Source organism: Mustela lutreola, chromosome 7 (genome assembly GCF_030435805.1).
Source record: "Mustela lutreola isolate mMusLut2 chromosome 7, mMusLut2.pri, whole genome shotgun sequence".
Taxonomy (NCBI): domain Eukaryota; kingdom Metazoa; phylum Chordata; class Mammalia; order Carnivora; family Mustelidae; genus Mustela; species Mustela lutreola.
In genome coordinates, this window is record NC_081296.1 from 50,506,279 (window position 1) to 50,532,670 (window position 26,392).

The window sequence follows — 26,392 nt, forward strand, 5'->3', positions numbered from 1 at the left end:
TGGTCTGTAACTCAGAAGGGCACGACAGTTACCTGCTCCTGGGAAATTTGCACAGCGTTCCGGAAAACTGTCCAGAGCACTGTGGGGTGGCAAGGGGGTGTGGTCAGGGACCCTTTGTAGCGGTAGTACTCATCGGGCCTCTCGGGGAGCAGCTCTTCAATGCTGAAACCTGGAATGAGCACCTCTTGGCCTGGAGAGACATGGTGGAGAAATGGTGTCAGCCTTTCTCCCCACGGCCAAGGTGCTGCTGCGCCCATGACCAAACCTAGAATATGAACCTGCTCACTGCATTCATTTTTTTTCAAGTCACATGGGAGTGACTCCCTCCTTCTCCAACAGAGGGCAAATATGCATCCAAAGACTCCTTACCTTTGTATCTTACATCTTGAAGGTGCTTGAAGATCTTGTCATAAGACGGATTGAAGGAGCCTATCTGCAACAGAGATAGGGCAGGCTGAACTAGTACAATTCTGTTGGCTGAGCCTGGTTCGACTGCTGCTCAGGGAAGGGCTTAGCTAGGGGCATATAGTTCCCATTGCCAAGATCCTCTCTGGAGGATGCACTTTACCAGGACAATTATGAAGGATCCCTAGGCTGTTAGGGATTTGAGGTGATGGTCCTGCCCTCTTGCTTCTCAGGATCCAAGGTGCTGAGCACTCAAGGCACTGGGGCTTGTGTGTCCCAAGGCAAGGAATGTGGCTCGCGCTCCTGATCATCAGGCTGTGAGCCGGAAAGCCACAACTAGCATGTTCTCTAACCAGAACTTAAGGGAGCTTGAGTTCACACAAGCCAAGTCAGGCAAGCAAGCATGTTGAGAAATGAGGTACATGTTGTCTTATTAGGGTGAAACATGCAAGCAAATCAGGAAACATTCCCATTTTCTGAACTAAGGAAGTAGTTCACTCTAGGGTCCATGTAAAGAATGGAACTTGGATATCAGGAGTTGTGTAAGGGATTCAGATACCTGATGAGGCAGCATTGCATGATCCCCAATCCCAACCCCTACACTCAGGTCCTATCCAATGGGCTATTTTGAGCTTTATGCAACAGGGCTAGGAACGAGGGCTCATTTTTTCCAGTGTTGCAAAGGACATGCCCATTTCTGCTGCCCAGCTACAGGAAGTGCTGCCTCTAGGCCAAAAGAGAATGTACCCCATGGGGGAATACCTCCATCTCTAGAGGCAAGACACGGCCAACGAGAGTGGGCCATACACATCCAACAGACAGGAATTCATGGACCAAATGCTGAGTCTGATATCCTCCTGGCTTCAAATTTCACATAAAATCCCTTTAAACACCTTACCTCTATGAGAACAGCTAGGACGGCGAGGCCCTCTGACTTGTTACTGGCGCTACTGGCGTTGGGGTACAGGTCTGAGTTATAGTGGACGATATGCAGCTGCAGTGGAAGAAAAGCCGCTCACAGGGGATGGACGACTCCTGAGAACCCTTGACTTCGCAGGAGACTCCAATCCAGTGGGGAGGACAGAACCCCTCTACCCCTGCCCCAGGTAGATCAGGCCTCTCAGACCTTTCCTTCATGGCCTCCCCAGTTTTCCTTTTTCTCTTAGTCCTCCAGACCAAAAACTCTACCAAGGCACACTGTCCATCTTATTCACTCATTGTATTCGTGTCTGATATGTGCTTGGAAAGTACCAGGTATACAACAGATATTGAATGAATGGGTTTTTCTACTAGCCACAAAAAAGCTTGGGTTCTTTGGAGGACTTCTCTTTTCAGTCTTCCTTCCTTCCTTCCTTTCCTCCCTTCCTCTCTTCTTCCCTCCCTTCCTTTTCTCTCTCTCTCTCTGTCTCTTTTTTTTTTTTTTAGTGTGGGAGAGAGATGGGGAGGAGAGGCAAAGAGAGAGGGAAAGAGAGAATCTTAAGCAGGCTCTACATCCAGCACAGAGCCAGATATAGGGCTCAATCTCAAGACCCTGAGTTCATGACCTTAGGCTGAAATCAAGAGACGTTTAACCAACCGAGCCACTCAGGCGCCCCCTCTGATTTTTTTTTTTTTTTCAACTTATTCTGGAGCCTATGGGAAAAGAGTCTCATGTAGCCTGTTCCAGCCTCAGCCTGGCCTCTCTGCATTTGATCTGGAAGTAGTAGTGGCTGAGGCAGGAAACCTCCAGTGGTAACTTATTATAACTGTATCCAGAGTAGGACTCCTGTTTATCCACAGGTGGAAAAAAAAAAATCACAGCATGGGTTTTACACAGATTTAATCAGCCGTATTTTAAAATAGCAGAAAACAAGAATGTTACTCCCTGAATATGAAATTTTAAAAAATGAAATTTTAAGTTCATTTTTTTCAAAGCAGGAATTACTTGTCATTATTAAAGTGAGGAAAAGAGAACTTCCCAAGAAATCTTAAATTTAAAAGTCTAAGTATTAAGACATTGTTATAACATATTCTGATGATGTTTAACCTAATTTTTAATCCAAAAGGTAGTGTCACCTATCCTCCAAAAAATTGTATTAGTAGGTAGGTCTATATATATGATACACATTTTTGTTGATTCTTTGCCTCTTGGGACTATAACACATTGAGATTTTCTCTCTTTTCCTTTTCTTCATCTTTTTCTGTCTTCTGTGTTTGTAAATAGAATTCAAGCATATTTTACTGAATACAGCTCAATGTTCTTCAAATTTAAATGACCTTTTCTAATTTTTAAAAACTATACAAAATTGTTTTTTCTTTTAAGTAGTCTTCTATTAAGATTTCTTAGGAACTCTTACTTTACCATCTTTCCCCGTGAAGGATACAGACTGTCATGTTGCCCATACCATGTAAGCTTGGCCCAGCTTTGAGAAATGGAGACCTTTATATGGCTAAACCTCTGAAGGTCCTATACCCTTATCTCTATAGCTGCCCTTTGTGCTCATGGTCTGTTTCACCACTTTTCTTACTGTGTTCAGATTAAATGAAGAGGAGGTGAAGACTAGCACAGACAGAACAGAATTCCCTGCCAAGATTAAGAGAGTCTTCTTTATAGGACTCAATCCAGAAGAACTGCTACACTTTCAGGGACACTCCACAGAGAATCTGCCACTTTGGGGTCACCTTGATGTATTTTTCCCTATTATAGACATGTATGGTCCACCTTCACCAAGCCCATGGTGATGGATGTGGCTTATGAGCAGAAAATACACTAACTAGAAATATTTTTAAATGCCCAAACTCTCCCAGCCTACACCCTAACTCCTTCTTTATTCCCTATAGGTAAGTAGAAGCCTCCACATTGCAATTAGCCTGAAAGAAATTGCAGTCCTGGAGGGTCAGAGACGGGTCTGGTTGAAGTACGTGCACCTCCAAGAGTGCCATCCTATTGGGCCGGAATTATAGCCCCTCCACACTTGTAACTCGACCTATAATTAGCCTGAGACATTAAGCAATTTAGCAGTAAAGAAGAGAGAATGGTCATGTCATTATTTACCTGGCTGATCAGTAGCTTTTACCAACTTATATTTATTGTCCTGTAAATGTTCAAAACCATAGGCCCAAGTTCTATCCCTTGGGAGCTCTGAAATGGAGCAAATCAAGCACCCTGCGTCCCCCCCTGCACACCTGTGGGGCAGGCACAACGCTCCACTCCTCCTGTTTTCGTGTGGCCTTTTGGGTCAGTGCCGCAGGATGACATGACATAACACAGTGCTGTGCTCACCTCCCAAACTATCCTGGTCGAGTCTGTCACTGCACTGATGTCCAGCCATCCTTCGGCTTGTGGCCAAGTAGAAGAGTAACCCTGGGTCCCAAGGTTCCAAGCATCACCCATGCCCAGGGGAAAGGAAAGCTGGGAAGGGAAAGGCCTATGCAAACATCATGGCATGTGAAGAAAGACTGAGAAGTCTGCAGGAGCAATTAGCCCAGTATGATCCAGCAGTGGGATACATACAAAATAGTATATAGAATGGGCTTCCTGATGCATATTCTCAGATCCTAACTCAAGTCTAGGGTAAGAGGCTGCCCCAGTTGATGATACCTTGTGATCTCTAAGGGGTATTACACTGATCAGACCCTTATAACCGGGGTTATCCACTGTTTTTCCATTGACTGGTGTACCTCACACTTCTAACAGGTTTGGCCCTTGGCCATAGGTGGCTCCGTGGTACTGGAGCACACAGATACCATAGTCAAGATGCTATTATGTGTCTGGGATGACCTACATCAGCCAGACAAGCTGGTGGGATCTTGATCTGTGCAAGCAGAAAGGCAATGTCTAGAAAAGGGGTATGTGCATCCCTCTGCCCTCCTGGGAGCACTGCCTTCTGAGCAGTATCGTTCAGTAAGCGGCAGAGAGACAAACTCTGTGTGTTGAGGAGAGGAAGGGGACCAGGACACCGCAAATGAGCTGCAGGTGGCCAGAGTGGCTCTACCTTCCTGTGCTGTTGACAGCGCCAGGCGTGGGCGTGGCGAGCCTAAAGGCAGCCCCTGCTTGTGCTCCGATCTTACCTGTCCACCATCCAGGTGGAAGGGTGCCAGACCACCCACCGCCAGGCAGCCTCTGCCAGCCCCGTGGCCGCACTCACCTCTGCGGCAAAGTGCTTCCCACCGACAGTGTGCTCGGAGCCGTGCGGGTCATTCTGGTTCCCCCAATGCAGGTGCAGCTGTGTGGCAGTATAGCGCGACCGGAGGCCCTGGAGGTGCATGTCCGGGGTCAGGTTCAGCCTCACTGTGGGGAGTGGAGCCTTCAGAGCCCTGGCCCGCCGAGCACTGCCTGAGAGCAGTGAGGGAGGCAATACCCGCCTGGGCCCAGACAGGAGGCAGGTGGACTCAGCGAGCAGAGAGACACAGCCTGAGGATCAGAAACTTGGGCTCTTCTGAGAACGGCCCCATTTCCCTAAACCAATTCTAGCAGCGCCAACACCTTCTTGGCTCCCCTGGGCAAAGGATAGCAGGAGCGTGAACACTAGCCCAACGGGTGGGTGTTTTCTTTCCCTCCGTGTATTACACACCCATCTATGAAGAAAGAAGTTAATGAAGTATCTGCCAAGCCGTAGAATATAACAATGACAATAAAAATGACTATTTATGAGGCATCTACCATATTCCAGATCCCAACATACGTAATCTCTAGTCTTCACAATACACATCAATATGCCCATTTTCCAGACAAAAACTCAAGGAGGTTAATATTCTTACCCAGAGTCTCATGACTTCTGAGTTAGGAGTCAAGCCAGGATTCAAATCCATGTTTGTCTGACTCCAGAGCCTGGGGGACCCCACAATGAATTGCATGGCTCCTGGAGTATTTGAGCCAAGGGACCAATGGGCTCAGGCCTGTCCCCTCCCCCCTCCCAAGAGATGTGCTTCTTCTGAGAGGTGCTGGCCTGGCAGAGTAGCCCCCGGCATCTCCTGAATGGTCCAGGCATCCCTGGGCTCCCCTGGACCCGCTGCCCCCTCCCCTTCTCCTGGATACATCCACGGAGCCGCATCCCTGCCGATGGAAGAGAGCAGGCCAAGGAGCTGAGGATGCTCGGACATCCCCTTGCAGATCGCAGAGATCTCTTTCTCACCTGAATGGCCGTCGTTGGTCAGGATAAACTGCTCGTTGTCAGAAACATTGTAGCCTTGGAACCCCAGGGGCACAAGGCTGGCGTCATACTGGAGAATGTCACTGTGCAGGTCTATTGGGGACTGTAGCATACCCCCACATGCCGGGTACTTCTTGGACCAGCTCTTTTCCCCATCGGGACCTGGAAGGGGAGATTCAAGCCCAAAGTTTAGTCGGTTTTCCACAAATGTTCTTTCCTCCCTTTCTAATTCTGTGTTCAATAGGATCCACTGCTTTTCTCCTCTTCATCCCCAGAGGGATATTCTTCAAGGCCCAGAGAGCTCAGCTTACTGCTCACTTGCTCTTAAAGTGATAAGGGGAAAAGACTAGAGAAGACCCCATGCCAAGGACTAGGGCCCACCAAACTCCATTTGAATTTTACATTGTTCATATTTTGACACAGTACATATCTTCTCCACATGAAGACCTACTGATTTTCAACAATTTTGCATCTGTTTATGGAGCACCTATTATGAGCAGGAACTACTCAGTCTTGGGGCCACCAAGTTGAACACAGCAACAGGGCCCCTGCTTGCCCAAACTTGAATCCTCTGGGATGCTTCAGGCTGGAAAAATTGGCCACAGCTCCAGGGAGGTCTCTGGGGTCAGTGGAGTTATAGGTATGATCTTCCTAGTAGGAAACCCTGGAGGACATTGACATACCCACATCTAGAGCAAGTATAAAACCCCACCTGTTAGGGATGCTTGAAAAATATCAAGTAACTGAGGTGCCTGGGTGGCTCAGTGGGTTAAGCTTCTGCCTCCGGCTCAGGTCATGATCTCAGGGTCCTGGGATCGAGTCCCGCATCGGGCTCTCTGCTCAGCAGGGAGCCTGCTTCCCTTCCTCTCTCTGCCTGCCTCTCTGCCTACTTGTGATCTCTCTCTGTCAAATAAATAAATAAAATATTTTAAAAATATATCAAGTAATTATATGGCTGGAATCACAGAGCTAAGTGCAAAGTTTATACTGAGAGAGTGTGACAATACTAGGAACTAATGCCAAACTACCAGTGAGCAGGAAGAGACTTAAAAAAATAAATCCTCCAGGGCTCAGGCTTCTTGCTAACTACCGGGTAATTGTTCTTCCTCTGGAAATGGCAATAAACAATCCAACCCCATGTTCAGATAAACTTTCTCACTCCCACAGGGAAAAGAATCTTTAAAGAATGTAAATCTGTGTTTAAAAGATTATCTCCTGTGGTAATTAAATGGATTTTCAAGCGGAGGTTTCTCCAGAAAAGCAAATAATTAGCATGTCATGGCTCGTTAGGGTAGAGCCATGGTGCCCTGTGGGCTCTCTCCGAGTTGGGACCCAAGTTTTACCATCTGGGGTCCATCAGTATTTCAGCACCAGGAATGACAGTAACTGAAGCAGAGAGGAAATGAACACCACTTCTTCTGGGACCCCATCCATAGACAGCAGCACTATTTCACAATACACTGGCCTCACAGAATCCTGGCTCCTTACCCCTTGTTCTCTAACTAGGGGGCTTCATCTGAGAGTAAGGAGAGTCAGAAGAAAAACTTGGTGTCCAGGTTCATATAAAATGCTATGAGAAGTTGATCCGAGGTCTGGACATGCACAGTAGAACCCTACTAATTTTTCAGGCTTTCAACCTTTGGATATACCTTCTTGGAAATGTTAGAACTTGAAAGGATTTCAAAATGTCCTGTCCAACCTTTCACTGGACACCAGTTTTCTCACTTGCCCATGTCGGTCAGGGTCTTCGCTGAGCTGTATTTTAATTTTTAAGACCTCAGAGCCCTGGATTCAAAGCAGTTCAACTACACCAAGATGGCAGAGGGAGAGGGAGCCTGGAGGACATCAAAGTAAGACCATTACTCAGCTAAGGACAAAACCAAATTCCTGGGGCGCCTGGGTGGCTCAGTGGGTTAAGCCTCTGCCTTCAGCTCAGGTCATGGTCTCAGGGTCCTGGGATCGAGCCCCGCATGGGGCTCTCTGCTCGGCAGGGAGCCTGCTTCCATTCCTCTCTCTCTGCCTGCCTCTCTGCCTACTTGTGATCTCTGTCTGTCAAATAAATAAATAAAATCTTTAAAAAACAAAAACAAAAACAAATTCCTTAGGGACAGCAGGAAGCCGAGAGGGAGCAATCCTGAGGCATCACACAAACCCTCAGGTCAGCAAGAGCGCAGATACCAGGAACAAGCCTTCTAGAGTGAGGCTGCCAGCCTTTTTTCTGCTCACAGTGGCATTTGGACGCACAGGGACCCACAAGGTGGCAGAAGCTGCCAGCCATGCAGGAATGGAAAAACTCGCAAGGTACAGCAATAAAATGATTTCTCCTCGGATGCATGACTAAAGGGAACTGGGTTAGAAGGACTTTCTCTTCCCAGAACAGAGGTTCCAAAAGGTTTCATGAAGAGAGCATTCTGGTGCTAACTAAACCAAGAGCTCTTTGGGGATAGGAACATCTCATTTTGATCCCTGTGAGCTCACATTGTGATTAGGGCCACATGAATAACAGACATTTGGTAAACACTTTGCCAAAGAATAAAAGATCCTACAGAACAGAGAGCTTAGGAAAAGGTTATCAGGAGGAATTTTTCTTTATCATTGTGCCCTAAATACTCTTTATTGGAACTGACACTAAATTGGGTATTTGGGAGCAGGAAAGGCTAGGGATATAAAAGGCAACTGAGCCAGTGTTGGCAAAACCTTCTTCAGAAAGAGAAGCAGTTATGTTGGACCAGAAGAGTCCAGAAAACAAGATTTCAGCACCAGCCATCCCACCACCTCAGTGAGTGACCTTGAGCAAGTCACATTCCCTGCCTGAGTCTCCTTTACCCTTCATTCAAATGAGAGAATTGAACACTGTGTTCGGGAAGTTCCGTTCTGGCTCTGAGCTCCGAGATGGATGGAGATTACTAGGACTAAGCGCCTCCACCCTCTGTATCAGGCAAGTTTGAACAACTTGGAGAGAGCTGCTCATGCCAAGGCAGCTAGCTCCCGGGCATGTGACAAAGTGCCTGTTGGGAAGGGGCTGTGGGACTGAGAGCACAGGGCACTGCTTTCCCAGGGCGCGCAAGCCACCCACCTCAGGAAGCTGCCGCAGTGTTAGCTGCCGTCAGCAGGGGGCGCTTGTCTTTGATCACTTAGCCACAGCCCTTTACTGGCAACAGGATCTAAAAAGCCTTTTCTACTACTCCTGCTTTATTATCATTATTTGTAGTAGTTTGGGCCCTTACAACTCTATAGTATCAGCAAGGTAAAAACTGCACCATTATAGATGGTGCATTCAGGCTTTCATGGCCTGAAGCACCTCAGCCTGTGAAGGCCTTCAGTGGCCTTCAGACCCTTCCCGGTCAGCCACCATGGTCAGCCTGGCTTCCCCACCATTATAGATGAAGCACTGAGATTAAATGATTTGCCCTAATTAGGCCTTGGCTTAGTTACAGAGTTAACCTCCCTGGGTCACAGAGCCTCCACAGCCTCCTGTGTTAGTATTTATCCAGGAGATCTGGGGCATGGCCTGTGTCCTCCCTCCCCCGTGCTCTCCCTGAAGGCAATGTTACCTTCACCCCTGCCTCTCCCATGATGCCTGGCACGGAGCAGGCCCTTACCTGTTTACAGGGCCGTATTCTGATGCTAATTGTCTGCTTGTTCCTCTCCAGGGACACATGCCACTTTATTAATCCCCCTAGTTTCCCAACCACCCCATATCACTTTTTTTCTCATCAAAAAAGAAAACTTAGGTCACTTGCTCAGGTTCAAAATTTACCTTCCTAGCTTCCTAATTTGCCTGCATGAGGATGTGTTCTGTTTGGGAGCAGTCAGTGAGAAAGAAATCTGGTTTACTCCCCTGTGGCCTGGGAGATGACCTGCCAAGTATGGGGCTTCATAGCAGTTCATAGGAACCCCCTCCACCACCAGCATGATAGCCAGTGTCCCCTTCTTGCATGGTTGGGGACCTTGTCAGAGCAGCCTCCCATCCTCGTGGCTTGTGAGTGAGAGGGAGGGGTATGTGGTGCCATGAGGGTGGGCACCAGGGAAGCAGTATCGGGGTGTTGTCAGGAGACATCTTTCGACCCCCCCACCCCTAGCCTCTGCCTGGGGGATGTGTGACTTGTTGCCAAAGTAACGCTGGCCTTTTGCAGGCAACCACAGCCCAGACTGTGGCTTTTCAACTTGGTCTCAACTTTCACACTTATGCCAAGTGCCCTGGTGCCAGGAAACCTCACTTGGGACTGATTCTTCCATAAGAGGCATTCATTTCCAGCTACCGTAAACACTCCACTTTTCTCAGTTTTGACTTTGCCTTTTCAGTTAATTGGATTCCTCACATGATCCCGATAAAGGAGATCATGTGTATCTCCCGGTTTTGTTTTTCCAAGCAAAGTCAAAGCCTTGTTTCTTTCCAGCTCGTGTTTTTCTGCTTTAGGCAAAACAGAGTTGGGCCAAACTTCTGTTTTGAAATGTGACAGGAGATTAACATGGCCTAGCTTAAAATGCCTCTTGTGATCTCCGATTGGGAATTCTGAGGGTACAGGATCCGCATTATCCAAGGACAAGAATTTTTTGTCCTGGAAAATTTCAAATACAACAGCAGAGAGAACAGCAAAATGAACCTCCACATCCCCCAGTTTCAACAACTAACCACCGGCAGAAACAAATCAGCCTCATTTGTATCGTACCCACTCTCCCCTATCCCTGGATAATCCTGAAACAAACCCAAATCATTTCCATCTGTACATACTTCAGTACGTGCCTCTAAAACATAAGGACTCTTGAACCCACCTTACCATTACCACACTTAAAAAGTTAACAATTCCTTAAGGTTATCAAATCTCGTTGGAATTCAGTTCTCCAATTATCTCATCACTTTGTAATGGTTTATTTGTAACCTTCAGGATTCTAGTGAGGTCCGTATATTGCAGTTAGTTGACGTGTTACAGCCTAGATCTCAATTTGGTGGCGTGATGCCTCATCAGAGAACCACTGCCCCCCGGCCCCTCCTTCTTCCAAGGCTCATAATCTCAGAGCCAGGTTGGCTCCAGTTGTCCTCACTCGGTCATGGAGTCCCACGTTTCTGTTATCATCACCACCTCTACTACCCCAGGACCTGCCCTTGTCTTGTCATACCACGCAGGCTTCCTGCAGAGTCCCTGCCTCAGCCTTTCCTAAATTCACCGCCAGGCTTCTTTCTTGTTGAGACCAAGTTTAACCAGATGTCACCCTGCTTCCAGGCACAGCCCCACCCTGCCCCTCCCTTTCTCCGAAGCATGCCCTCCCCACCCAACGAAGCCGAGCGGGGTAGTAGCCATCTTTCATGCCCTGAAGCACCTCAGCCGGTGAAGGCCTTCGATGGCCTTCAGACTCTTCCCAGTCAGCCACCATGGTCAGCCCGGCTTCCCTACCCTCAGAACACGCTGTGAACTCAACCTTCACAAATGTTCTTAAGGCTTCAAATGCTGCCCTCTTTCCCCTTCTCCTTTCCAAATCTTGTCCACACTTGAAGTCCATCTCAAGTCCTGCCAAAGCTACTCCAGCGCTTTCTCCTTGCCACGGACTCCTTAGCCAGCCTGCTGGGGGGTCTGCACGGCAGTACAGTGATGGGAATGCTTCCTTAAGCCAAGTGCATGACCGCTGTCTCCAGACCAGCCCCTCAACCTGCTCCAGACTAGAACTCTGTCTGCAGCTTTCAAAGTCCTTTGGGGGACTAGAGCTTTTTGTCAGATCCCTCCCACATGTCTGACATTGTGGCCCTTATGCAACACTTAAGAAATTGATTTGGAGGGTTTCTTAAGCTAGTTTCAGAAATCAAGACGTAAAGGGATGAGAGAAGTGTGTGGATGTGTGCATGTGGTTATAGGAAGGTGAGGGTAACAAGGAGGGATTTGTTCTTAACGGATAGAATTCAGCATACTTCCATACAGAAGGGAAAGGGAAAGAGAGAGGAAGGGTTGGATCCCGGAGAAAGAAGAGCCTATGGACGGAGTGTGGCCCTGAGAAAACAGCGGGCTGGGGAAGGTTCAGCCAGCAGAGGCAGAAATTAACTCTGGGCTATTGAGTGAGGCACTCAATGAATGTTCATCATATGGATCAAGCAGAACACTGAAGCCTGCCTGGAAATGAGGCTCAGGAAGTAAAATCCCAGTCAGAAATCCAGGAACTAGGACACCTGGGTGGCTTGGTGGGTTAAGCCTCTACCCTCAGCTCAGGTCACGATCCCAGGGTCCTGGGATCAAGCCCCGCATTGGCAGGGAGCCTGCTTCCCCCTCTCTCTCTCTGCCTACCTCTCTACCTACTTGTGAACTTTGTCAAATAAATAAATAAAATCTTTAGGGGGGAAAAAAAAAGAAATCCGGAATTCAATAGGCCTATGAACCTGATCAGAGAGGATTGGCTATGGGAAGACAAAGCCGTCTGGTTTTCCATATTCCACAATGCACCAAAGTGTACCAATAAGCTTAAAAACGTCAATGTGATTTTTTTAAAATAAACTTATATTTCACTACTTTCTTAAAACATCTTGTGTTTTTTTTTTCTTTAAGATTTTGTTTATTTATTTGAGAGAGAGAGCAAGAGAGAGCTCAAGCAGTAGGGAGTCCAAGGGAAAGTGAGGAGACTCCCCACTGAGCAGGGAGCCCAGTGTGGGGCTCAATCCCAAGACCCTGAGATGATCCTGAGCTGAAGGCAGACACAACCAGCTGAGCTACCCAGGTGCCCCAATATATTATGTGTCTTGTTTTTAAATTTTAGTTACAGAAAATTTCAAAGTAGGTACAAAAGTAAAGAGTATGGGGGCATCTGGGTGGCTCAGTTGGTTAAGTGTCTGAATCTTGATTTGGACTCAGGTCATGATCTCAGGGTGGTCAGATCAAGGCCCACACTGGGCTCCCAGCTTGGAGCCTACTTAAGATTCTCTTTATCCCTCTCCCTCTGCCCCTCCTCCCCTCTCTCTAAAAAAATAATTAAATTAAAAATTTAAAAAGTAACGAGTATCATATAGTGGCCCCATGTACCCATCTATCTACCCACAATGAGTTTAGTGTTATCTCTCCTCCTCCACTGGATTATGTTAATGCAAATCTGTGGATGCTTATCTAAGGATAAGAGGTCTTGAAAAATAACTACAATACGATTTTCACTTCTTAAAAACTGTTGGCAGTAATTTCTTAATGTCCTCAAATATCCAGTGAGTGTTCTGGTTTCCCCAGTTGTCTCATAAACTCGTTGAACGGTTTATTAGAATCAGGGTCCAGAGAAGGTCCATGTATTGGGACTGGCTAGTATGGCTCCTGGCTTCTCTCTGTCTACAGGCCCGGCTTTCATCACTCCCCGGTACTGGTGTGTTTACTCTGTACAAATATAGGTACAAACTTACTACTGCCCCAGGCAAATAATCATTGATGCAAGAAAATGCAGGATCGTTTTATTATCTTTTAACCTGTTTGCAGACATGGTATAGGGATAAGTAAAAAACTTTTATGAGTTGAGTGATTTCTTATACACCTGGTACATGCATTGTAATCATAAAAGCACAGAGAGCTCCTTAGAATACAAGAACTACCTAATAACTGCTAGTTTCCCACTGGCCATGCTTTCTCACCGACTGTACATCCTCTGTGCTCAAGAATAATTAACACTTCAATAAAAATATTGTTTGTAATTTGGACCCTATCTGATGAGTCTGGACACACACAAAAGCGCATTTGTGGTCATCCTATTTTGAGGTTTGTCTTTTTGGGCCTTTCTGAGTCGGTCCCTCAGATCTGCTGTTGCCCCTGACCTCTCCCTGTGGTCACATTCTCTGAGGTACCCTCTTGCCTGTGTCCATATGAATGTGTGCAGACAGCTGCCTCAGAACACACCGTCAGACCAAAACCTGCCCCACCGGAAAATACTCTCATGGCAAGGTTTACATATTCTGAATGTTGACACACTTTTTTCTCGATCAACAGTCAAAGTTTCAGTCCAATAAGAGCTTTTGGTTAGCCTCCCAAAGTTTGTTTTCTAAGGGGATCTGACTGTATAATAAAAATGGACCTTGTCCCAGCGTGTATATTTAAATGGAAGCGATGACAGATTGTGTGTAAAATTTGAAAACACATTTAGGGAAATGGATTACATTTGTCATTAAAAATGCATACTCAGATGTTGACTAAATACTCTTCCTTGGAATGCTGCTTAATTTGGAAGTTCATTCATTCATTTCTTCAACAAATGCCAGGCACTGTATTAGGCACTGAAGATGTGCTAGGGAAACAAAACAGATCTGGTCTCTGTCCTCATGCAGCTTACATCCCAGTGGAAGAGACAGGCAATAAATTGCAAAGAAACAAACCAATACGTAACTAAAATTATTCCAGTCTGCAATCAGTGCTGTGAAGGAAATAAGCGAGGATGAGGATGGAGAAAACAGAAGGATCATATGGACCAGATGCTACAGGAAGGCTTCTTGGAGGAGGTGCCATTAAAACTAAGACTTAAGGAATGGGACTGAGCCAACCATAAGCAAAACCAGAGGAATGGCATTCCAGAGACGGGGCATAGCAAGTTTAGAGGCCTTGCTGCAGCAAAGAGCTTATGTATTTTATATGCATGTGATGTTTCAACTCAGAAAGAACCGAGGATTCATCTGGCTTCCCCTTTCCCCAGCTGGGCATCGCCCTATGACAAGGCAGAGAGAATCACCCGGCATCATCTGCTCACATACACTCCTCTGTTAGAAAGGTCCTCCTTTCAGGGGGCTGATACATTTATTTCCCTGAGGGCCACCAGTCACGGTCCTGTGCCTAGAGCCACCCAGAACACAGCTAAGCCCCAGGACCCCATTCAGAGGGGAAGGCAGCCTTAGGACCCCTCTAAATCCATATTGAAACCACACGTCCTCAGGCTATTGTTGGGATGTGGAAGCCACGTTTAAAAATATGTTTAATATCGGGGCATCTGGGTGGCTCAGAGGGTTAAGCCTCTGCCTTCAGCTCAGGTCATGATCTCAGGGTCCTGAGATCGAGCCCTGCATTGGGCTCTCTGCTTGGCGGGGAGCCTGCTTCCCTTCCTCTCTCTCTGCCTGCCTCTCTGCCTACTTGTGATCATCTCTCTCTCTGTGTCAAATAAATAAATAAAGTCTTAAAAAAAAGTTTAATATATACTTTATAGCTCCTGCAGTTTACTTCCGAAGTTGATTAAAAGACACAGCTTCTCATAGAAGTCCAGGGGATTCAGCCTATCAGTAGAATCGAGTTCCCGCAGAGTCCACCTGGCTGGGTTCTGTCCCCACTGCACAAGGCCACATTCTGCCAATTCTGCCTGTTTTCCTGCCGGTCAAGTGGAGAGGCATGGCCATAAAGACCAGGATCCTGTCCAGGAGGAAAGGAGGCTAGCAGGGGTGTGGGTTAATGATTGATGGAAGAGGTCTTTTGATTTTATTATAAACAAGTGGAGGCCAAGGAATCAAACTGACATTTTCCTTTGTTAATGTTGCAAATGAGTCAGAGACAATGCAGTGAGTCAGGGGCTAGAGAGTCAGGGTTACTTGTTATTTACAAAGCTTAAAGGGAGATTGCTAAAGGCCATTCTGCTTTCTTGGATTTTATGCTACAGGTTAATACAAAAGGGAAAGTTTTCTTCTTCTTCTTCTTTTTTTTTTTTTAAGATTTTATTTGACAGAGAGAGAGGGAATACAAGCAGGAGAGTGGTAGAGGGAGAAGCAGGCTCCCCGCTGAGCTGGGAGCCCAATGTGGGGCTTGATCCCAGGACCCTGGGATCATGACCTGAGCTGAAGGCAGTCGCCTAACAAACTAAGCCACCCAGGCGCCCCATAAGGGGAAGTTTTCTAAAGATGCTTTCATATTTACTCTATGTGAGACTCTCCACTTTGTTATTTCAGTTCGGGTTTGGGCCAGCTTGAGAGGAGGGGCTGACATTGGGGTGAAGCAGGGTTTGGGGATCATTTCTGGTTTAGCCATTTCGGGGGAGGGGTGGGATTGTGAGGAAGAGGTGAGCTGTAAGACTGGCCACCAGCTCAGTTCTCTGTTAGCCCTCAGAAGCCCTTTCCCCTCCCCAGTAATCTGGAGGCACTCCCCTCCCCAGTAATGCTAGGGTTGTGAGGGAGAGGAGAGGTCCAAGGGCAGATACCTCTCCCTGCCCATCTCACCCCCTAAAGCAGGACAAACTGTCCCTCTCCTCTGTGTATTTCTCTTTTCCTAACAACACCTACACTGTGTTGTTAATACTCTGTATCTTCCTACCCCAGGAGACCAGTGGTTCCCAAAGCGTAGTCCCTGGGCAAGCATTATCATCATCATCATCACCACCACCATCCTGGTCACCTAAGAGCTCATTAGCAATGCAGATTCTTGGCCCCAACCCACACCTGAATCAGGCACTCCTCGGGCACCCAGTGGCTGTCATCAAGCCCCCAGGTGATGCTGCTCCTCCTGGAGCCTGAGAATACTGCACTTGGCTTTCAGCTTGCCTCTCTCACTCTTGGGTCCCTGACTCCTACCCCAGAGCCTGGCAAACTCTAGTGTCCCACAAATGGTTCTTGAGCAACAGCTGCGACTAACCAGTAAGTTAAACAAGTTGCTACATTGGGAATAGCCTCAGCCCAGTGATGAAATCTGGGCAGGCTCCAGTTACTGGTCAATGCTCAACCCACGATCTTCCCTTCGGTCTTCCTTGACTCATTCACATGAATCGTGGTGTAAAACTGTGAAGTCCACAGTCAAGCCAGATGTCCTGTTCCACCCTCTTTAAAAAGAATATTAAAAATATTCTTCTCCATGTTCAAGCATCTCTGAATAGAAAAGCCTGCAGACATCATCTTTTTAATGTACTATTAGATGTGTAATTCTGGAAACATGTGTTTGAGGTAATTATTCAATGTTATTAGGAACATAACTTCCTTTTCTCAAACTGTTTTTATGGCTCAGTTCATTTTTAAATTTTTTTTAGTATGGTAAAATATACACAAAGTTTACATTTTAACAATTTCTTAGTGAATTCGTGCCATTAAGTACATTCACACTGCTCTGCAACCATCACCACTATCCGTTTCCAGATCTGTTTCCATCACCCCAAGTGTACGTCACCAGTGGGAATGTGAAATGATGCGGCCAATGTGGAAAACAGCGTGGTAGCTCCTTAAAAAGTTAGAATTACCATACGATCAGCAATTCTATTCCTAGGTAGATACTCAAAAAGAACTGAAATCAGGAACTCAAGCACATTACGTGGACATCAGTATTCACAGCGGCATTATTCCCAGTTGCCAAAGGGTGGAAATACCCCAAGTCCACATTCATCAGCACATGAACAGATAAACAAAATGTACAGACATATAATGGGATACAATTTTTCCCTAAAAAGACTTCTCTCATTTTAATGTACAATTTCTTTTCCTAGAACCCCACCTAGTAGATGTTTAAGGAGAGCTGAGGTAGGTCTCCATATTTGCACACCTATCACAGAACCAAAATTACAGTAGATGCTCAGTAAACCCTCACTAGTTGAGGAAAGCTCTCCTTAATTTCTTCTTGAGTCCAATCTCAGAGCAGTTGTCAAACGTGAGTGAGCATCAGAATCTCCTGGAGGGCTTGTTAAACAGACTGCCGAGCTCTGCTCCCACAGCTTCTGATTGGGCAGGTTTGGGGTGGAGCCCCAGACTCTGCATTTCTACCAAGTTCCCAGGTGATGCTGCTGGTCTGGGGACCACACTTTGAAAACTGCTGGTGTAGAGTGGTATTTTTTTTTAAATTTTATTTATTTATTTGACAGACAGAGATTACAAGTAGGCAGAGAGGCAGTCAGAGAGAGGAGGAAGCAGGCTCCCTGCTGAGCAGAGGGCCCGATGCGGGGCTCAATCCCAGGACCCTGGGATCATGACCTGAGCCGAAGGCAGAGACTTTAACCCACTGAACCACCCAGGCGCCCCTAGAGTGGTATTTCTTAACTCTGGACCTACTCTAGCATCTCTGAGGGCTTTAAAGTTTGCCTCCGGCTCAGCCCCTGAGATCTGGTTTAATTGGTCTTGGGTGGGGTCAACACACAGGAAGCCTTAAAAAGCTGTCCAGGTGATTCTAACCTGAAGCCACAGAAGAGAAGAGCTGATGAAAAGCCCTCCTCAGATCAAAGGCCTTGACGTCAGAGCCAGAGCTTTTACCCTCCCTCGCCAAGGTAAGATTGCTTTTTACATTTTTAATTAATCGATGTTTTCTTGTGGTAAAATATATATAATATAAATCTACCACCAGTGACATTTGGTGTGTTCACAGAGGTGGGTAACCGTCACCACTCTTTAGCTCCAAAACGTTTTCACCACCCCACAGGGAAAACCCAACCTCAGTCCCCACGCCCCTCCTCCCCTCAACCTCTGGTAACCACTCATCTACTTTCTGTCTCCATGGATTCGCCTGCTCTGTACATTTCATGTCAGCGGAATCAATATGCAGCTTTTGTGTCTGGCATCTTTCACATAGTACAGTGTTTTCATGGTTCATCCGTACTTCCTTCCTTTTTATAGCTGAATCTTATCCCCTTGTATGGACATAGCACCATTCGTTTATCCATTTGTATCATTGCTTCTTACTATAGTTTAAATATTTGACTCTGGTTAAATTGCCCTGTTAGTCTGTAAAATAGTTGTTGACTAGAATCAAGCAGCAGTGTTTCACCTGTGTGCGTTTTAGAAGAGCCTGTGACTACGGGGCGCCTGGTAGGCTCAGGTGGTTAGGCGTCTGCCATCAGCTCAGGCCATGATCCCAGGATCCTGGATCAGGACTCACATCGGGCTCCCTGCTCAGCGAGGAGCCTGCTTCTCCCTCTGCCCCTCCATCACATGTGTGTGAGTGCACACACGCTCTCTCGCTCGCTCTCTCTCTCTCAAATAAATAAAATCTTAAAAAAAAAAAAAAAAAAAAAAAAAAAAGGTCCATGACTAGAGCCAGCGTGAAGGCAAGATGAAGTCTCAGCCTGGTTTCCTGGAAACATGGGTCTAGGGGTCAACGAGGCTATTATTTGTAACAGGCTCCCAAATGAGAAGGGGAACCCTCACGTCATAATGCTAATTTAGAGGCGCATTCCATACAAAGTGGTGTGGCAATGTTTTCTGGCAGTAGAAGGAAGTTGGTGGGAGAGCAAATGATGTGGGCAGAAGCTGCCTCTGTGCCTGGCTCTTTCCCTGGCAAGAAGAGGTCTGGAAATGTCTCAAGTGCTTTGAATCATTGATATAGCCTTCTCCTCTAGCTGAGAGAGGAGGGTTGCTCGTCTTTGTTAAAAGTGTGAGGCTGGGGGGCACCTGGGTGGCTCAGTTGGTTAAGCAGCTGCCTTCGGCTCAGGTCATGATCCCAGCGTCCTGGGATCGAGTCCCACATGGGGCTCCTTGCTCGGCAGGGAGCCTGCTTCTCTTTCTGTCTCTGCCTACCACTCTGTCTGCCTATGCTCGCTCTCTCTCCGTCTCTCTCTCTCTCTGACAAATAAAAAAAATAAATAAAATCTTTAAAAAAAAAAAAAAAGTGTGAGGCTGGGGGGCGCCTGGGTGGCTCAGTGGGTTAGGCCTTTGCCTTCAGCTCAGGTCATGGTCCCAGGGTCCTGGGATCGAGCCCCGAATCGGGCCCTCTGCTCAGCAGGGAGCCTGCTTCCCCCTCTCTCTCTGCCTGCCTCTCCGCCTACTTGTGATCTCTGTCTGTTAAATAAATTTAAAAAAAAAAAAAGTGTGAGGCTGGGGGTAACCCACCATGACTGCATTCGGGGCTAGACAGTAGGTCAGGGACAATGCTGGATATCTAAGCTGAATGTGATCCCCACAAGGAATTTAGCTGTGGACTTCTGATGTCTGTTAATAGAACCAGTACCTCCCCTTTTGCTTTTACTGTGATCTCTCGCCTCTGTTTTGCAACCAAGCATCTTCCAAGAATTGCCTAAGCTGCTGGCTTGTGCCTCTTTACTTCCCATTCAGACTCGCTGCTCTGTGACTCTGACTTGAGGCCCACGCCTCACTGAATTCAAACAGATTCTTCAGTTCTTGTTTTTCTTGCAGCCCTTGGCCCCAGTGTCCACCACCACCCCGTTTCTGAAACCTTTCCTCTCCCACTACCTGTAGCTCCCTGCCCCCTAATGTCAGCCTTCCCGTGGTTCCGTCTACCTCTGCCGTACCCAGTTTCCTCCTGAGCTCCAGAACTGTTGCCTTCTAGATGCCCCTACTGGATGCCCTTGGCTTCCTGAAACCAGACATGGCTGCAGAGGGAGGCAGATAGACAAACGATTAAAAAAGAACAACCAAACTTGCCATCTTTTCCTCTCTGACCATCCTTCTTCCAAAACTTCTCTCGCTTTCTTCGAGTTTCTCTGTCTCAACGGATGTACCACACCAAAACCTAGAATCGAATCTTCTCCTTTGATCCCATTGCTGGGCACAGGGAAATAATAATTTTAGTTTTATGTGTCTTTTTGAAAAGCTTATTCTGAAAATTTTTTAACGTACAGAAAAAGTTAGAGGAAAAGCACAATCAATTCCCATATACTCTTCACCTAAAACACTAGCTGTTAACATTTTGTCACACCTGCTTTATTACTCTCTCAATATATACATCTATACGTACATTATTATTGTCATTACAGTTCTTCCTCAGCCTGTGATGGGATAATGTCCCAATAAACCTATTGTAAGTTGCAAATACCATGTAATTTGAAAATGCATCTAACTTTCTGAACATCACAGGTTAGCCTTGACTACCTTAAGCATGCTTTATACTAGCCTACAACTGGGCAAAATTATCTAACACAAAGCCTGTTGAATATCGCATGTAAACTGTTGAGTACTGTGCTGAAATTGAAAAACAGAGTGGTTGTCTGGATAAAGAATGGTTATAAGTATGTCAGTTGTTTATCTCGTGTTGGGGTGGCTCATGGGAGCTGGGGTTACTGCCTCTACCCAGAGAGGATCACACCAGGTATCACTAGCTAAGGAAAAGACCCAAACTCACAATTCCATGTCTATTGTCTACTGAATGTGTGTCACTTTCACACCATCCTAAAACCGAAAAATTTTAGGTTGAACCATCATTAAGTCAGGGCTCTCTTTTGAGAAAAAGTGTTAGACATCATGCTCTCTGGTACTTAAATACTTAGATGGCTGTCTCCTGAGAACAAGAACACTTTCTTACATAATCACAGTACAATTCTCCAAGTCAGGAAATTTAGTGATTAATACGATACTGGTATATAGTATTCAATCAATCAAATCAAACCAATCAAATTCAATCAGTATTCAAATTTTGTACATCCAGGCTCAAAGGGTCTTCCCACAGATTATGTATGATTTATAAAAGGGAAACATGATAACAATGAAATGGAGAAAGCTACCAGGCGTTATCTTAACTACATGATCAAAATGATCACCAACAATGCCATCAAGTGCCTCCTGATGAAATGCACAAGCAGGGACACATTACTTCTGTGATGTTCATGCCAAAATGTACAACCTGAATCTCATGAGAAACCCCTGGACAAACCCAAACCGAGGGACCTACGAGGAGCTTCAGGAACGTCACAGCATGAGAGGTCTAAAGAGATACCAAAAAGCATGGAATGAGTTATCTGGATTGACTTCTGCATCAGAAAAAGTACTGTCAAGGGTCACATCAAGATTCTTTCAGACTTGGCGTTGCTGTGTCCCCACTGGCACAGCCTTTATTCAGACCCACAGCTCATATCTGTGCCCCTCACGGGCCCTGTTTCTTTGGGCTTACCCCACAGACCTCCCCTCTCCACGCTAATGCACACCACATTCACACTTTACTTTGCTGAAAGGTCTTCAGTTGCTCCTCAAGGCTTTAAGAGTTATCCCAAGATCTGCAGTGCAGCCCTCAAGCCCGCTGTGATCTCACGTCCTCCAACCTTGGCTTTCCCCACTGCCACCTGTCAAAAATCTGAGGTCCGTGGGCAGGGAGTGGAGGGGGGCGGAGAGCTAAAATTTCACCCAAGCTAACAAGTTATGCTGCCACAGCTTCATTGCAAAGACACAAGACTCCTGAGTTGGAGAGAAAGGACAGTTTATTACTCACAGCAGTAGCAGAGCAACATTTGCGCCTGTTTGCCAAGCCCGGTTCCACGGGGCGCCACGGGGAGGGCTGGGTGACACCTGCACGTGCCAACTGCTCAGCATCATGGCCATGCAACTCCCCGTTTAGGAAATCCCAATCTTCTAGAGCGGCAATCGGCAAGCCCACCCAACTTTACTCCCAAGGGAGACTTTGTCTTTATCTTACTGGGCAGCAAACCAATCTGCTCTCTGCCCTGCAGGGAGATACCCCCTCTAGCCTATAAAATGATCTGCTATGTAAACATCCTTGAAATGATAGTCTGGAACCAAAGCCATCAGATGCACCTCTTCCCACAGACTTGCTGAAACACCAGAGACCCAGCAGTAAGAGTCTCCCATCACCACTCCTCCAACACTAGGCAGCCGACACCTGATTGTGTCTCTGTGCCATGTGCTCTCACTCCCTCTTCAGACCTCTGTGGTCCACCATGGAAAGCCCTGCTCTGCCCTAATTGCATCTGCCCATCCACAGTAACGTTCCCACAGACTCCTAGCCTAGCTCCTTTGTCTTTCAAGAATCAGCTCCTCAGGCAGGCCTGACAGCCACTCTCTCCCCCAAACGGAGGCCTTTCGTGCTCCCTTGGTGTCCACAGCACCAGTGCCTTGGTGTACCAGCACTTAATTTGCTCCACTGTAATTGCTGGCTCACACGGCTGCTGGGCCCTTGGCTGTCAACCCGTTGAAGGCCAGGGCTGTGTCATGCTTATCTCTAATCCCAGGACCAGCCCACCAAGAATAATAAGTTCAGGGCAGGTGGAAAGAATAAGTGAATTGGTGAATAAACCCTTCTTTTCAAGCCACCAGCGCTTTCTTCCTGTCACTTGAGGTCGAGGCAGATGTACAAACCGATGAAGCTGAAAAACTGGCCTGGATGAGGGGTGGGCAGGTATGGGGTTCATAAGCAACTTCCAGATTCTGGGGGAGGAAGCAGAAATGGGTTCACGGGGAGGCCCTCCCCATGTTGCCGGGTGGAGCACTTTGACCCGCCTTCTCCACTACACAGACGTGAGGCAGGGCCCCACCCAGGGTCTCCCTGAAACCGTAGCCCCAGCCAAGACCATCCAAACAGGGTGCTTCAGGCTGGGATGCTGAGTGTTCTATTTAGTGATCCAGTGATACAAACTGGATGCATCTTTCACAGGTCTGCGTCCATGCCAAGGACACTGTTTTTCTAAATATGTATTTAGGTGTCTTAGACAGGAATGTTGTTGTCCCACTTGTGATGGTATTTCAGACTTCAAGTCCATATTCTCAACATTGTCATCTGGCCATGTCTAGAGACATTCTGGAGCCCTGGCTGGCAGGTGCTACTGGCACCTACGGGGTAGAGGCCAGAGATGAGGCTGTATATGCTGCCATGTGCAGGACAGCCCCCCACAACACAGAATTATCCTGCCTAGAATGTTCGTAGCACGAAGGCTAGGCGGCCTGGACTGGACGGACTATTGGGACTGCCTCATTTGGGCATAAGCAAGAAGGGCCAGACCATACAGCATGGAGGTTTTTCTTGAAGGGACTGGGTGCTCTCACTGTGAATCATCCTGAGCCAGAAAGAGGAATAGAGACCTGGAGACAGGGAAGAGGGAGCACGCGAGGACTCTGGGCCAGGAGAGCAATACTGGTGCCTACGTGATGGTGGGGGACCCATGGGCAAAGGAATGATCATTGCCCTCAGGGAGTACTGTGCACAGACACATCTGTTGAGGATTTTTCTTTTAGACTGACTGTCATCCCAGGGTCCAAACTGGATTTTATGCTCAATTCCAAGGCGTAATGAGTTTTTTTTTTGTTTTTTTAAAGCTACCATGTAAGGAGCACTAACTAGGTGCCAGGCATCATTCTGTATCAGAGGTCGGCTGCCATGTTCTGGCAAAAGGCCAGATGGCCAGTATTTTATGATTTCTGAGCTGTATGGTTTCTGTCACTACTTGCCAGCCTTGCCTCATTTCGCCACAGCCTCCCAGGAACTGTGTGAATGGTGAGTATGGCTGCGTGCCCAGAAAATTTTATCTACAAAAACAGGCGGTAGGGGGTGCCCGCTTGGCTCAGTGGATGGCTAAGTGTCTGCCTTTGGCTCAGGTCATGATCCCAGGGTCCTGGGATCAGGTCGCACATCTGCTCAGTGGGGAGCCTACTTCTCCCTCTCCCCTGCTAGTGCGCTCTCTCTCTTTCTCTGTCAAATAAATAAATAGAGGAGATGACAGAGGCACAGAGGTCGGATGATATATGCCCAAAGTCACAGTGCCAGTGAGCAGCAAGGATAGCCTCCGACCCCAGCCCTTCACACTGGCCACTGTGGCGGCTCCCAAAGTGCCTTAGCGGGCACGGAGCCCGGGCAGTGACAGCAGTTACAGGCTGGTGAGTGGTGACCCACGGGTACGCCCTGGGTGTCTGTCCAGAGCCAGAGGGGAAGAACAGTGATGGAGGCATCTGTGACCTTGTCAGTATTCCCTGGGGACTCTGGAAATAATGAAGAAAAGGGATCTGATAAAAGACTCGAACTTTGTACAGTCACCCACAGGGGAACCTGAACTAAAGCGAAGGGTGACTGGCCTCTAAACCTGGACCCGATGTTGACTCAGTTCACTTCCCAGCTTTCACAAGGAGGAAGTGCTTTCCGATAGCTGACCTATTGCCCTCTTGCTGTTTTGCAAAGCTACTCCCCCAGTTTTCCTTTTTTAGTGAGAAAACTGGCTTTTGCATGGGTCTCTCTCACCTGAAATCCTTCTGCAGGCTACTTCCCATCTCCTCTCCCAAGAGGCACAAAGTACAACAGGAAGGTCATGGGCTCAGGAGCCGTCCAGCCAAGCTGCCCATCACAGCTCAGCCACCTACAAGCCGTGCGACCTCAGGCACATCTCCCAGTCACCCTGAGCTTTGCTCACAGAAGGAAAGCAGTGGCCCCCACCTCCCCCATTCCCATGGTGAGGAATGCACGTGCTAGCATCCAGAAGTGATCGCTGTCCAGAAGTGATAGGCTCCCAAGACATGCTGGGCCCCACGTCCTTCTGAGCTAAATTGTCTCAATGCTTCATTTCTCTCTTGAGGGCTGTTTGCCAACCATTTAGAGCAAGTCCTCCCCTTCACCTCACCGGAAAACAGATCCAGGGTTCCCTGTGGTCTCCCTGTACTTGGAATGAGATATGCATGGTGATGCAGCATTGCTTTCTACCTGCTTTCATCTCGGAAACCCTATCACTCCAGATCAAGTGTTACCCTCTCCCTGGTGCCTTCCCTGACTCCCAGAGTCAAAAATAAACAGAGAGATAAACCGTTCTTCCACATTCACTCAACAAATGTTTCCTGAGCACCTTCCCTGGGCTGGGGTCTGTGCATCTGCCTGAGCAGCCCCTGGGCAGCTACATCCTTTTTCTGGATGACTCTCCCTGAAGCTGGGAAGGGCTCCTTGCTCACCCCCCTGTACCCAAGCAGAGGCCCTGGAACACTGCTCTGCTTGCAGCGGGCTTATGCTCACAACAAAACAAAACAAAAAGGAAAACCGCCATTGAGAGAAAAACTTCTCCAGTGGTAACTGGACAAGTTGATCCTCACTGGGAAGCAAGCCCCTGGCTATTAATGGAAGAAGTATCTGTGTTTCATACAGCAGTTATGTGCAAGAAGAATGTTAGGCTCCTACAGCGGAGTTTTCTCCAAGGTGTAACAAGTTTGCTGACCAGGCAGCTTTGCACACTCAGTGTGATTTGTACGCTCAGTCTCACTCAGGGATGGAAATTTCCCAACATCATCCTTACTGGCGGCAGCATCACCAAAAGGTTTGCCAACAGCCGGGGCGACTCTCGGGGAGCTGCCAGGAGGAAGGACTGAGGAGTCCCTTGGAGGTTTCACCCGAGGAGTACCTCTCCGAGCAGGGGGATAGAAACGCCCATGCCATAAGTCAGAAGCCAGCTGAGAGGCGAAGCCCAGTTCACAGGCTAGGGGATGGCCGTCGGCGTGTGTGCGAATGTAGACGTATCCCAGGATGCAGCCATGCACATGACTACGGATGCAGGCATGCGTGTGTGCGAGTGTGTGTCTGTGTGTGAGTGACACACATGCCCTCCTTCCCCCAGCACCCAGAGCGGTAGAGCACAGCAGCCTGGCATTCAACATCCCTTCAGTCTTTGCAGGCTGCCCTCATCCTGCAGCGGCCACACTCGCCCAGGGATGCTCCTTCTGCCCCCGCCGCCCAGCCCACTCGCTCTGACCCCCTTGTCTGACCAGCTCCACTGTGGTTCCTGCCAACTCCCATCCCGACTCCCACCACCACGTTTCTGTAGCTGCCCATCCTCTTCCAAAGAATCTGAGAAGGAAATAGATCCAGGGTTACCTCTAGAGGAACCCCAACCAGAGTAACATCCATGTGTTGCCAACAGTAACAATGGCTGGAATCTATTAATTTTTTTCTCCCTAGCAACCACACTGGTCTTTGATCTACATTTCCCATGAGAGTGGCACAAGGAACCGTATCCAATGTTTATTATCTGTGTCAAAAGGTATTAAGTCTATTGTGTTTTCTTAACCACTAAGCCTTTTGTCCCAATGAGGGGAAGAAAAACAAGTTAATTTGGCCTAATTTGTTCTTGGCAAATTCGATTATTTACTTTAAAAAAAAAAAAAAAAACAACCCTCGCCTTTCCTCAATGGCATTTACACAGTGTCATGATGTGTAGTGTAGGGCGCACAACACCTGCTATGAAATAAGCATCTGCCAAACGACCAGGAAAGCACGTGCGATGGGACTCCGGAGACCCTGGCTCTGGTCCTGGCT

The 26,392-nt window shown here is 47.5% G+C and overlaps 1 protein-coding gene across 1 annotated transcript in view; it reads right to left on the reverse strand.

Moving 5' to 3' along the window:
- CA12 (carbonic anhydrase 12) overlaps positions 1 to 26,392 on the reverse strand; it is a 55,931-nt gene that overhangs the window by 15,763 nt on the left and 13,776 nt on the right. Inside the window, exons 3-7 of the mRNA XM_059180728.1 lie at positions 5,520 to 5,699; positions 4,533 to 4,675; positions 1,304 to 1,399; positions 370 to 433; positions 33 to 190 (exon numbers count right to left, since the gene is read on the reverse strand). Coding sequence (XP_059036711.1) covers positions 33 to 190; positions 370 to 433; positions 1,304 to 1,399; positions 4,533 to 4,675; positions 5,520 to 5,699 — 641 coding nt within the window. The remainder of the gene's footprint in view (positions 1 to 32; positions 191 to 369; positions 434 to 1,303; positions 1,400 to 4,532; positions 4,676 to 5,519; positions 5,700 to 26,392) is intronic.